General features: G+C 40.7%; 1 protein-coding gene across 1 annotated transcript in view; it reads right to left on the reverse strand.

Annotated features, from left to right (window-relative positions):
- Positions 1-12,640, reverse strand: part of Herc2 (HECT and RLD domain containing E3 ubiquitin protein ligase 2) — a 215,642-nt gene that overhangs the window by 55,221 nt on the left and 147,781 nt on the right. The window contains exons 68-69 of the mRNA XM_004644472.2: positions 5,893-6,084; positions 2,995-3,148 (exon numbers count right to left, since the gene is read on the reverse strand). Of these exons, the coding sequence (XP_004644529.2) occupies positions 2,995-3,148; positions 5,893-6,084 (346 nt within the window). The remainder of the gene's footprint in view (positions 1-2,994; positions 3,149-5,892; positions 6,085-12,640) is intronic.

Below are 12,640 nucleotides of genomic sequence, written 5' to 3' on the forward strand. Positions count from 1 at the left end.
AAAAAAAAAAAAAAAAAAAAAAAAAAAAAAAGCAGTTAAGACAGGATTTACCAGCAGATGAGATAGGAAGAAAAGTACAAAAGAAGCAAAAGGCCGTAAGGCAGCTGCTGGGTGAAAATAACTTTTGTTTCTTAAATTTCTATCATTAAAGAGTAACAGTTCATGGTTTAAAAAAATGTTTTTTCCCACCTCATTCTGAAAGTTCAAGAAAATGAACTACACATAAAAATGATCAAGGTAAAAGTATTAAGGAGACTGATTTACAAAAAAGGGAGGACAATGTGAAGGGCTGTGTATATCCATATATATGGGTCCAAAAGGAGATGCAAGGAGAGGGCAGGAGGGAAAGAGAGGGGCTTCAAAAGAGAATCAAGAAATGCCACGCATGTGCTAACTCCCAGGATGCGTACAATGTACAGTAACACCCCACAGACGCTGAAAACAGGCCAGAAAGACCCCCCAAGATCTGTCATCTCAAAACAAGTGCAAAGGAAGCAGAAAATGATAGAGGATAGGAAAGAACAACATGAAGGTAAGAAAACTAAATGAAACTCTGCAAAGAGGTACAAAAATTGAAAGGAAAGAAACTAGAAAGATCCTATAGGCACAAGAAATAATACATTAAGATACAAGGTGAAAAGGAAGAAATCTCAAACCAAAGAGATAAAAAGCAGCTGAGGGAGGAAGAAACCAATATTAAGTCTAAAAGGCAGCCAACAATTACTACGTATCCTTGGAGAAGAGATCTACACAAGCACAATACTCTAGCAGCTCCAATGGAAGAAAATGTCCTGAAAGAAAAGCATTTAGAACCTGTCACACCACACTGTATAGGAACGAACAAGAGGCCACCAGAGCCATGTGGACAGCTGAGCTGAAGAGGATGCTACTGTCTGGAGGTGGGACAACTTTGGCTTCAATAAGGAGCATAATCAATTATTGCAATGGATTAAAACCCATCACAGATGCTTGAATCTGTGAACTTGTAAAGATAGAAAACAGAACAAGCTGGGAATGGTGGCACACACCTGTATCCCAGCACTCTGGAGGTGGAAGCAGAGGACAGCAAGTCTGAGCCCAGCCTGGACAACTGAATGACTTAACAAGACCTTGTCTCAAAATAAAATAGCTAGGCATGATGGCATATGCACTCACTTATAATCCCAGCACTCACGAGGCTGAAGCAGGATTGCCCTGACTTAGAGGCCAGCCTGGGCTACATAATGAATTCAAGGCCAGCCTGAACTACTAAGCAAGACCATGTCTCAAAAAGCAAACAAACAAAATTTTTTTTTTTAATTTTAAAAGGGCTGGGAATACAGCTTAGTATAAAGAAGGTTCTAGGTGTAATCCCTAGCACTGTAAAATAAATGCATTTACAAAGAAAATCAATGGGCTGGCCAGACAGCTCAGCAGAATAAAGTGCCTGCTTAGGCAAAGCACAGCGACCAGGGTTTGATCCCCATACTGGCCCTGCCCCCAGGGCATGCTGAGATGCTGAGACTGGGTGTAGTGGCATGCACCTGTAAATCCTAGTGCTTGGGAGGCTAAACACAGGAGAATCACTATGAATCCAATCTACGTAATGAGACCCTATAGACCCTGTACCAAACACACACACACAAAAAAAAAAAAAAAAAAAAAAAAAGAGAGAGAGAGAGAAAAGAAAAGAAAATCAAGCAGATAATTAACAGGTCATCTTGGCAGAAGAGTAACAGGGAAGTGACTTGTTCACGCTAAACTACCAGGGGTGGGCACCAAGCCTTTACTCTGATTTCCTCATGCAGACACTGCCTATGGGTAGCCAACTAAGGACAAAGGGGAACGTCAATTTCTGAAGTAGTACAGCTGGTGAGAAAGAAATGGTTCTCTCACAAGGCTTTTTTTGCTAGATGGATGCCAACTAGAGATCATACTCATAAGTGAATGAATCAGACCCACACATGCAAATGTCATGGTGTCTCTCTAGTGTAAGAACCTCAAAGAGTAAATAAAATCTGAAAGGTACAATACGTACTAGGAAAGGGAAAGAATCTACTGAGAAGAAAAGGAAGAACAGAAGAAAAGGACAAAAGAAAGAACAGAAGGGAAAAAGATATATTTATGTATACATATGGGATAGGTTGCCTAAGTGTATTGCTGATTTCTGCTTGTCTATTGAAAGAAGCTGTTAATACTTAAAGTTTTCTTTTCTTCTTTTTAATTTCTTATAACTTTTTAAAACCAATTTTGCATGTTTACATCTGGTAATCTAAACAACTAATTTGAAGACAACATTATGCCATATAACGACGATTACTGAATTCCTAAAACAAAAAAGGCTCACTCAGAACAGTGCTGTTTCACAACCCTAGTGCATCAGCATCTCAGTACAGAGCATCAGGTGGTGCTCACACCCCAAGAAAGGGGCACAGACATTTGGTGCTTCCTGAAGCTGCCAGCAACCAGCAAAGGCAGACCGCATGGGGCCTCAGGACCAGGCATCGGAGTGTGGGGCATGCGGAGCTGCGGCAGGAGCACATTAGGGCAGACTCAGCAGAGAAGTTTGGCTGATCGGAGAGGGGGACAGAGAGGTAGAGAGGGAGGGAGGAAGACAGGAGGAAGGGAGAAGGAGAGAAGGGAAAAGAGGGAGGGAAGAAGAGGAGAGGGAAAAAGAGAAGAGGAAGGGAAAGAGGAGGATAGGATGGGGAGAGAGAAGGAGAAGGGGGAAGGGAGAAGCAGAGAGGAAGGAGACAGGAGGAGGAAAAGGGAGCAGGGATATGGGGTGGGCACACTTGAATAATACAAGCTGTCCCAAAGTGCAAATCAATGACAGTCCACCACCTTCAATGAATTATTTGTCATGCATTATTATGGAAAAGGAATACTTCAAGAAAAGGGAGAAAAGACAGTATGAAAGAATTCTATTATGTATTTTCTATGAAGCAGAAATAATTACACAGCCCAACTCCAGCAGTGAAGTCTGCATGCCCTCCCAAGGTCTGGCTTAAGTACCTGGTATCTTCACCGTGCCACTGGTAGACGTGTCATCAGTGTACGGATGGCTACTCTCCACCACCACAGGCTGTGAGGAGAGACGGCCGCTCTGCGAGTCTGTGGCTACATCCTCCAGCTCAGTGACACAGAGTTCCAACAGCATATCTGCCACCTGGGGAGGAAGAAGAGAATGTCTGGCTACGCCTGTCATCTGGACACTAGCTTTTTCCTTCTGCCCTGGTTTCTTTCCCTGGCACAGGGTGGGTGAGTGGAAAGCTTAAAGAGTTTGAGAAATGTAATTCAAATTACAGCTTGACCTCCTTACCCAAACAATCAAGATAGTACAGAGCTGGCAAAGGTGCCATGAGGCTCAGACAATCTGTTGAAAGTAGCTGGAAGACACCTCACATGTGACACAGTTCAGGTCAACTGAAAACACCACCAATGACAAGCTTATTTTTACAGCAAAGTTTACCTTCTATGTGAGGAACAATATCAAGGAAGGAGGCAAAAGCTGATAAAAAATTACCAAGATCCTAGAAGGGATTGGCAGTCATATGGCAGTAGCAAGCATCAAGGAAAACTGAGAGGAGGCCCAAGCATAGCGCCCAGAGCGCCTCACAAGGAGCATCAACAAATGCCACATGGCTGGGATTTGTACGCTAAGTGTTGAGCTCCTTAATCCATCATGTCTGTATTTTATTTTAAAAACCCAGTGGTTAATACTAGTAAATTCCTTGTTATTTTAAAAAACAAACAAGACTGTGTAATAACAGCAATAATATGTAACCCCAAACTTTCAAAGTGGGGGAAAAAAAGCCTCTTCCCCTGTACTGCCCAATCTATACTTTTGAGGAACAGACTATGCTTTTGCTCCATTTTTCCTCATTTTCGTAGCAGTTTTTGTAGGCCAGTTAGTCACAACTAACATGCTCATCATGCAGGGACACAGACATGAAGGAAACTGAACTTTTAAACACTTTCTGAGTAATCGATTAAGAAATGATAAGCCCTGAAACATCCCCTCAACAGTGCTTAAGCATATCACTGTTTTGGTGCTGTGAGGAGAGAGCCAGACCAAAGCAGAAGTACCTGCAACGAGAAACTCTACCCCGGGGTCTCTAGCGCAGGGCGTGCCAACGAGGCTCCAGCAATCTGCGGCTGAAGGTAAGTCCTCAGGGAAGCCTCGAACTTCCAGCACCGATCGACAATACACTGACTGCTACAATTACTGACAGTGACACTGACTTTATCCTCGACTACATCAGCTCAACAGTCACCAGTCATATGAATCTACACACATTTAATTAAATGAAAACCTTAATTCCCCAGGTGTATGAGCCATATTTCAAGTGTGTCCGGTGTCCACAGTACATTTCCACAGTAACAAACCACTTATTAAACATTGTGCTACTGAATACAAAATTATAAGATGGCTAAATTTTTGTGATATTAGGTCAGAGTTTTTTGGGGTTTTTTTGGGCAGAACCGAGGATTGAACTTATTAGGCCCTTGTCATTGCCAGGGAAGCGCTTATTCCACTGAGCCATCTCCCCAGCTCCAAAAAATATTTGCTTTTTTTTTTCTTTCTGCTGTACCAGGGATTGAACTTAGGATCTTGTGCTTGCCAGCAAGTGCTTATTCTACTGAGCTAGCTCCCCAGCCCCAGAGTTATTTCAATGGAACAAAGAGTATCAAAATCCAAACATATACAGGTATTCCAAATAGTAAACAAATGAAATCATAAACACGCTTAGAAGAGAACTTGGGAGAATTTATTTAAAGCAACATAAGTAAGCATCTTTTCAACATAATATAAACCCAGAAATCATAAGTGGAAAAACATTAAAACCAAAAAAGTCTCTCTTCCTGTGAGCAGTCTGAGGTAACCTGTAAAAATGGTTCACTACTCTCTTGACCCAGAAAACCCCACAAAATCATGCAAATCAAGAGGTTCAAATCTTCACGTTCACTTTAAGAACACGCGTGAAACTGCCCAGGCCATCAAGGGTATGCATATTCGAAAGGCCACCAAGTATCTGAGGGACATCACATTAAAGAAGCAATGTGTGCCATTCCAGTGTTACAATGGTTGAGTTGGTAGGTGTGCCCAGGCCAGACAGTGGGGCTGGACACAGGGTCGGTGGCTCAAAAAGAGTGCTGTATTTTTGCTGCACATTCTTAAAAATGCACAAAGAAATGCTGAGCTTAAGGGATTAGATGTAGATTTTCTGGTTATCAAACATATCCAGGTGAACAAAGCACCCAAGATGCGCCGCCGCCACACATACAGAGCTCATGGCCAGATTAATCCACCCATGAGCTCCCACATCATATTGAGATGATCCTTACTGAAAAGGAACGAAGTGTTCTAAACCAGGGGAGGAAACTGCACAGGAAAAAAATAAAAAGATATCCCAGAAGTTGATGAAACAAAAACTTATGGCACGGGAATAAATTAAGCATAAAATAAATGCAAATAAAATTTTTTACAAATCTTACAGATGAGTACATAAAGCTGAAATTCCTGCATGTCAAAAAAAGTATCAAAATAGTTTCAAAGGGCAAACTTGAAAACTGTGAGGCATGTGATAGAAAAGGGACTTAAGAACTCTAGCAATCCATTAAGAACAAGACTCCCAAATCTTCTAAAATGGGTAAAAGATGTATTAAATATTTTCTCTTCTTGTTTGCAGTGCTACAACTCCAACCCATGGTCTCATGCACACTAAGCAAGTGCTTAACCACCAAGCTACACTTCCACTCCAGATCAGCTTTAAAGGAATGCTTTTCAACGACAACTCCAGCATAAAATTATAGGTGAAAAACAGTGGTGTGTCCCTCGCAGAGGAGACTGTCCCAACACAGAGCAAGGACATGAAGGAGGGGCCCGGGCCCAGGGTTCCCACCACTCACCTGTGGGTAGGCAGTGCCCATGCCAGAGAGCACAGCTGAAAGCACCTCCCTGCCCCTGTCCCCAGCCCGGCTGCACACGGACAACTTGAGCAGATCCACCACCACACGGGTGTCATCCACGATCAGCAGACTGGTGAACTCATCCAAGGACTGTGGTTCCGGGCCTGATGCTTTATTTTGGCTTTCAACGTCCTACATTGATGATACCCAACAATTAAAATGAGGATGACAGTCAGTCACAGCTTAACCATGAACTCTGAGGACACACAGCCACCAGTGACAAAGGGATATGAAAAGCCAGGTCGATTAAGAAATGCCCAGCCTTTAACCCCCACCAGCCAGGGCAGGGGTACTTCAGCTGTCACGCTGCTCCGAACCCTAATTTCCCACTTCAGGAACTGTGAAGTTCAAAAAACATTCCACTCTGTGTTTGTAACTTTGCTTATTGCCAAACCAAAAGTCAGACTTGAAAAAAATCTACACTGCCTGAGAGTGAGTCACAAGTCACATCTGGCCACAGACACAAAGGAGTGACACTCCAGTTTAAGCACCATTCTTGACCAGACGACAAAGGGTGTTTGTGCTAGTGTGTTAAAGCACACACCATTGTGGTTCTTTTGGGCACTTTGTTTGCACAAGATATTGCAACCATGGCTCGCTCCAAAGTGTTAGTGACTCCAGCACTAAAGCTAAGAGGAGCACTTCAGTAAAACTAAGACCCACGATAAGAATTAAAGAAAAAAATGACTGTGAAATTTGTGGAAGTCCTGGAAAATGAATTTATAATTTGTAATTTGGGGCCCTTGGTGTCAATTATTAGTTTCTTGTTATTTCTTATGGGACAAAGTTCTCATTCAGTATTCAAACTTTTCAGTGTTCAAACACAAATTAGAAACGAACTGAGTTGAACAACAGAGGTATCACAGTACTATGTTCTCTAAGTCAATAAACTTTCACAAGTCACCAACAGCATCTGTCAAAGACAAATGCTTTTAAACTATAAAGAAATAACAGTTTACTACCGTGACCAAATATATCATAAACACTGTAGGAAATGCAACCCTTGTCCATTAGATATGCTTGAGAATTTTCTACCAACTAAATTTCATGGTGTAACTTTACATAATTGTTCACATTTACTCCACAATTCTTTCTAGAATATTACTTAAAGTGACTCAATTGCATATAACATATTACCCTTAATCTCTTGCTCCTTGGGTTCTTTAAAAAAGCTAATGTATTTTTTTTAAATAGGAATTAACAATTACATAGTTTTACACAGTTTAGAAATCTAACCCTATACAGCATTGTAGGACAGTTCTGTGACTTTTTTTTTCTTGTCTCTTGTTTTCATTTATTACCCCCCCCCACCTTATTTTAAACAAGCATTTACTGGAGAGACAGTATGGCACTAACTGGTATGCTATGACAAGCAGTGCGTATTTAGAAGACCAGAATGACAGGCATTCCGAGCATGACCCTAATATTACACATTGCTATCTTCAGTGCAGTTGCTTAGTTCACAGGTATCAGCACATATAGTTAGTCAGGGTGAGAATCCTACCAAGTAACTTCTAGTTTCGAAAACCTGCTGAAGATTCTCAGGATCGTTGCCTTACCTATCCTGTACATACAAATGTATGGCTTTGCGCCTGTCATGTTTCCCAGCTTTCCTCCTTGCCCTCTCCTCGTTGTCCAATCCTCAAGTTCTTGCTTTCCTTTTAATTGTGTTATATCTTTGTATTTGTATTTCTTCTTTTGAGTTCTTAAACTAGTGAGACTATACAATATTTACACATGTGTGTCTGGTTTATTTCACTTATGAGTATATCTTCAAGTGGCATCCACTTAAATACGAAGGCTTCAAGTTTATCATTCTTTATAGCTGAGTCATACTCCATTGTATAAAAACACCACATCTTTTTCATCCATTCCTCAGGTGATGGGCATCCTGCTTGTTTCCAAGATATGGCTATCACAAATTGTGCTGCTATAAATACAGGTACACATATATCATTATGACATAACATTTCTAGTTCCTCCGGAAAATTCCCAGTAGGGGGATGACTGGTTTGAATGGGATTTGTAGTCCTAGTTTTTAAAGGAGTCTCCACACCGATTTCCATAACAGTTGCACCAGTCTACATTCCCACCAGCAGTGGAGAAGGGTTCCCCTTTCCCCACAGCCTCTCCAACATTTCTTGTTGGTAGATTTCTTTATGATAGCCATTCTTTCTAGGGTGAGATGGTATCTCAGTGTTGTTTTAATTTGCATTTCACAGATGGCTAGTGATGTGGAACATTTTTCCATATATTTATTCACTTTTTTAATTTCATCCTCTTAGAAGTGTGTGTTCATCTGGGATGCCCATTTCTGGATTAGGTCTTTAAATTTAGGGGCCTTAATGTTTTTTAGTTCTTTATAAACTCTAGAGAGCAGACATTTATCTGATCATGTAACTCAGTTGAGTCCCAAATTTTCTGATCAAGGAGATTATGGGGGCCACAGAGGAAAGTGATCAATCATGTAGAGTGTGCCCAAGGAGAGTAACATGGAGAAAAGCATTCTCTCAGGCTTTCACAAACAGCAAATTGGTCAAGCAATGACAGTGATACATCCACAAGGCTGACACTGACAAAGGATCTACAAACTGTGGTACAGGGTTTCAGAATAAGTCCTCAGGGGATTTGACTGACCTTATCAGATCCAAAAGCTACCTTTCTTGTTATATAGGTCTTGCTTTATTTTGGTCTTAACCATCCCGCAATAAAGTATAAAAACAAAATATAAAACATAAAGTCCTATTAATATGCTGAGCTGTAAAAGGCTCAAGTCAACAGCTTCTGACATTGCCAGTCCTATGGAAAACCCACTACTACTATGGACTACTGGACTATATTGGAATATTTTGCTGAATTCACGTACCTATAATATTTAAATGACACTAGAATACCTTTCTCTGACAAAACTAAACAAAAAAAGGGATACAAATGAACAATAATTTTGTATCTGTATATTCAAAATAGTTATGACAGATATACAGCTACATTCTCTTTTTTTTTTACACTGTCTTAATTCAAAGAACAGAAAGATTTGTTTGAATAGTGTTCATAGACAGGATATCATGTCTGCATCTTGTACAATGAACAACCATTAAGACTACAATATGCAACGTAGTAAGTATTGAAACTGTCCTACTGATCAGTTTTGAAATTGTCTCATTGCTCTTTGTTTCTCAATAAAATTATTTTTTTTAAAGCTAATATACAAAATCAGTCTTTTTACTTCTCATTCTCCCCATCAGCTACAATACACCACATTCTGATAATTTACCTTTATCCTTTCTAGTAGAGGAAAGGAACCCACTTAGCTGCTGAGTGCCAGCCCCAGGTCCTACACTAAGCAGCACCTCACAGGAGTGGCCATCCCACCTGCTTTGTCCAGCATACAACTGCCTCCTGAAGATCAACCTTAAGGCTGGAGCCATGAGTAGCAAAAGGCAACCCAGGTACAAGAGTCAGATCGCCCACAGCCTGGCCTTTTGGTGTGCAGAACGGGGGTGGCTGCCAGCCTTTCACAGTGTCAGGTGCAGTCAGGCTCACAAGAGAAAGAACAAGAGCCTGAAGTACCTCTTCTGCCTTCCAGATCTCAGCAAATTCAGTGTAACTTTTTCCAGAAACAGAACCAAATGGGAAGCTCTTCCCCATACAGGAACTCTCTAATGATTGTGAGCCATCTGCTACACCCTCAGAACCACATCTCTGAGCTGGGACAGGTTCTCCCTTCAGAGAGCAGACCTTTGACTGGAGAACTAGAGTGACAGTAAGTGAAATCCATCAGAAACAACAACATTCTAGAATGACTCACTGAAGAACAGCAAAAGCATCCAGTAAAATGTTAATTACATATAGTACATTCAGTGTTGACATTAAAAAGTTACTTTATCTTTTTTCTAGAGATGTTAAAACCAAATAGGAAACAGCTTAGATGGGACCTCATTAAAAAAAAAAAAAAAAAGCAAAGTACAAGCAGCAACCCCTTTGAATGCAAATTACAGACCAATACTAACATGAAAATTACTCTGCCATAATTTATAAATCAAGCCATAATAAAAATAATAGGAACTGAGGGTATAACTGAGATACCGATAGCTTAAACAAATGTGTAGGAAAGAAATCTTATAATCCTCCTTCTACTGAAAAGCAAAAATTCTAATTCTTCAGAATTTCTGGGGCCAGCCAAATAGGTTAGCGGATTAAAGTGCCTGCAAGCAGGCGCAAGGGCCAGGGTTCTATCCCCAGACCTGCTGTGACAGCCTGCACCCCCAGTGTGCGCTGAGATGGCAATGGAGACAGCATGGTGGCATGCACCTGTAATCCCAGCTCTTGGGAGGCTGCAAACAGGCAGATCACTAAGAGTCTGATCTAACATTGAGACCCTGAACACCCTGTAGACCTTTCCCTAAGAAAATACCACAAAAAAAAAAAAAAAGTCCCAGAATAATTTCTGCATTAAATTATCATTCCAGGAGATTTCCAGAAGTCAAAAATTAATTTCAGAGACCTAATTTATAGTGGTTTTGTTATCATTACCAACGATTATGAGTAATTTCCACAGGACGTATTTTCTGCCATCAGTACCAGCGTAATAAATAGGTGCAAAACACAGGAAAAATATAATGCATATTTTTTTTCACTGGGGAACAGACCAGTGAGGGAAAAAGTAAGAGGGAACGAGGTAGCCTGGGCAGAGCTGTGAAGGAAGTACACAGGAGGTGATGAGGCGCTCCTGGCCTAGGGCAGAGGCAGGGTGGCGCCATGGGTCAACTAAGGTGAAGAGGAAGAGCCCAGGAAGGGCAGGGTGCCTGTGGGGCAGTTAGCAGGCAAGATGGCAGGCTGGAACTGAATCGTAAGTTAAATAATTTGTATCTGACAGGAGCCTGATTTTCTAATTTCAGAGAAAAGAGCTACAAATACAGAAAGGTTGAAAACTACAGTGAATACTAGTTGGCTTAGAATCAACTGTACTGATGCAAAGTGATGGTGGACACACACACACACCCTAGTCCTGTCACCCAACAGCAAAGAATACACAAAGACCCTAAATCTCAGCTTCTAAATACCACTTGCCAATTAAAAAAAAAAAAAAAAAGGCCAGAAGTTTTTTGGGAGGAGAGCATCTGATTACTAAAGTGGAGGACAAAACACCTAGCTGATCCTGGAATTTTACTCTAGAAACGAAGGAAAGAGAGATAGATAAAATTCTACCAGGTATTTAAATAAGAATTGAGGGAAAAGCAGGTAAAAATCTTGAACACATAGGGGTAAGCAGAGAGTTCATGAACAAAAACCAAACTGCATGGCAAATACTTCAAACTGCATGGCAAATACTTCAAAGAACAACTGGGGTCTCATCTTTTTTAAAAGTTTCTGCACGTCAAAAGAAATCACCAACAGAATAAAAAAAAAAAAAAAAAAACCTACAAACTGGGAAAAAATTTTAGCAGACTATCCCTCAAACAAAGGACTTCTATCTAGAATGTATAAAATTTTTTTAAAAATCAGGCCCCCAAAATTCAAAGACCCGATCAAAACGATGAATATACACTTCCCAGATGAAGAAATACAAATGGCAAATAAACATATGAAAAAATGTTCAACATCACTGGAATTTCAAGAAATACAAATTAAACAATATTGAGGGCTAGGGAGAGAGCTCAGTAAGATAAGCACTTGCCTGGGAAGTGCAAGGTCCTGAGTTCAATCCCCAGTACTACAGAAAACAAACAAACAAGTAAAACAACACTGAGATTCCATCTCTCCTCAGAAAAAACGGCTATCATCAAGAAGTCAACCAGGGCCAGGGGTATAGGCCTCAGAGGAACAAATGCTTCTCTGGCAAGCTCAACGTCCTGAATTCAATTAATGGTATGTGCGCGTGCGCACACGCACACACACACACACACACACACACACACACAAATTCAACCAACAACAAAAGGCAGAGGGGCTGGGGGGAAAAGGAACTCTTCTTCACTGTTGGTAAAGAAGAGCCACTATGGAAATCACTGTGGAGCTTCTTCAAGAAATTAGGATCAGAAGTCTCATTCAGCCCAGCTATTCCACTCCTGGGTATTTTTGCAGAACAACTGAAAACATCATACCACAGCCATATATGTACACCCATGTTTATGGCAGCGCAATTTGTCATAGCTAAATCTTGGAAACAACCCAAATGTCCATCAACTGAAGAGTGGAAAAGAAAGTATTTTTACATACAGGAGTATTACTCAGCTATAAAGAAAGAAAAGCCCAAGGCTTTCATAGGTAAACGGATACAACTAGAAACCATACTCATAAGTGAAATGAATCAGACCCAGAAGTGCAAACATCATAGTGTCTCGATAGTGTAAGAACCTGAAAGAGTAAATAAAATCTGAAAGGTACACTACATACCAGGGAAGGGAAAGAAGAACTGGATGAGTAAAAGGACAAAGGAAAGAAGTAAGAAAGGGGAAAAGATATATTAATGTAAGGAAGGGAAAAGACATATTAATGTATATGTACAGGATAGCTTGGACAACTGTATTGCTGACTTCAACTGATGTATTGAAGCAAGCATGAATGCTTAAATATTTTCCTTCCTTTTAAAATTTCTTGGGGCCGGGGAGATGGCTCAGTAGGATAAGCGCTTGACTGGCAAACGCAAGGATCTGAGTTCAATCCCCGGTTCCGCAAAAAAAATAAA

The sequence above is a fragment of the Octodon degus genome, unplaced genomic scaffold (assembly GCF_000260255.1).
Source record: "Octodon degus isolate 3935 unplaced genomic scaffold, OctDeg1.0 scaffold00199, whole genome shotgun sequence".
NCBI classification, from domain to species: Eukaryota; Metazoa; Chordata; class Mammalia; order Rodentia; family Octodontidae; genus Octodon; species Octodon degus.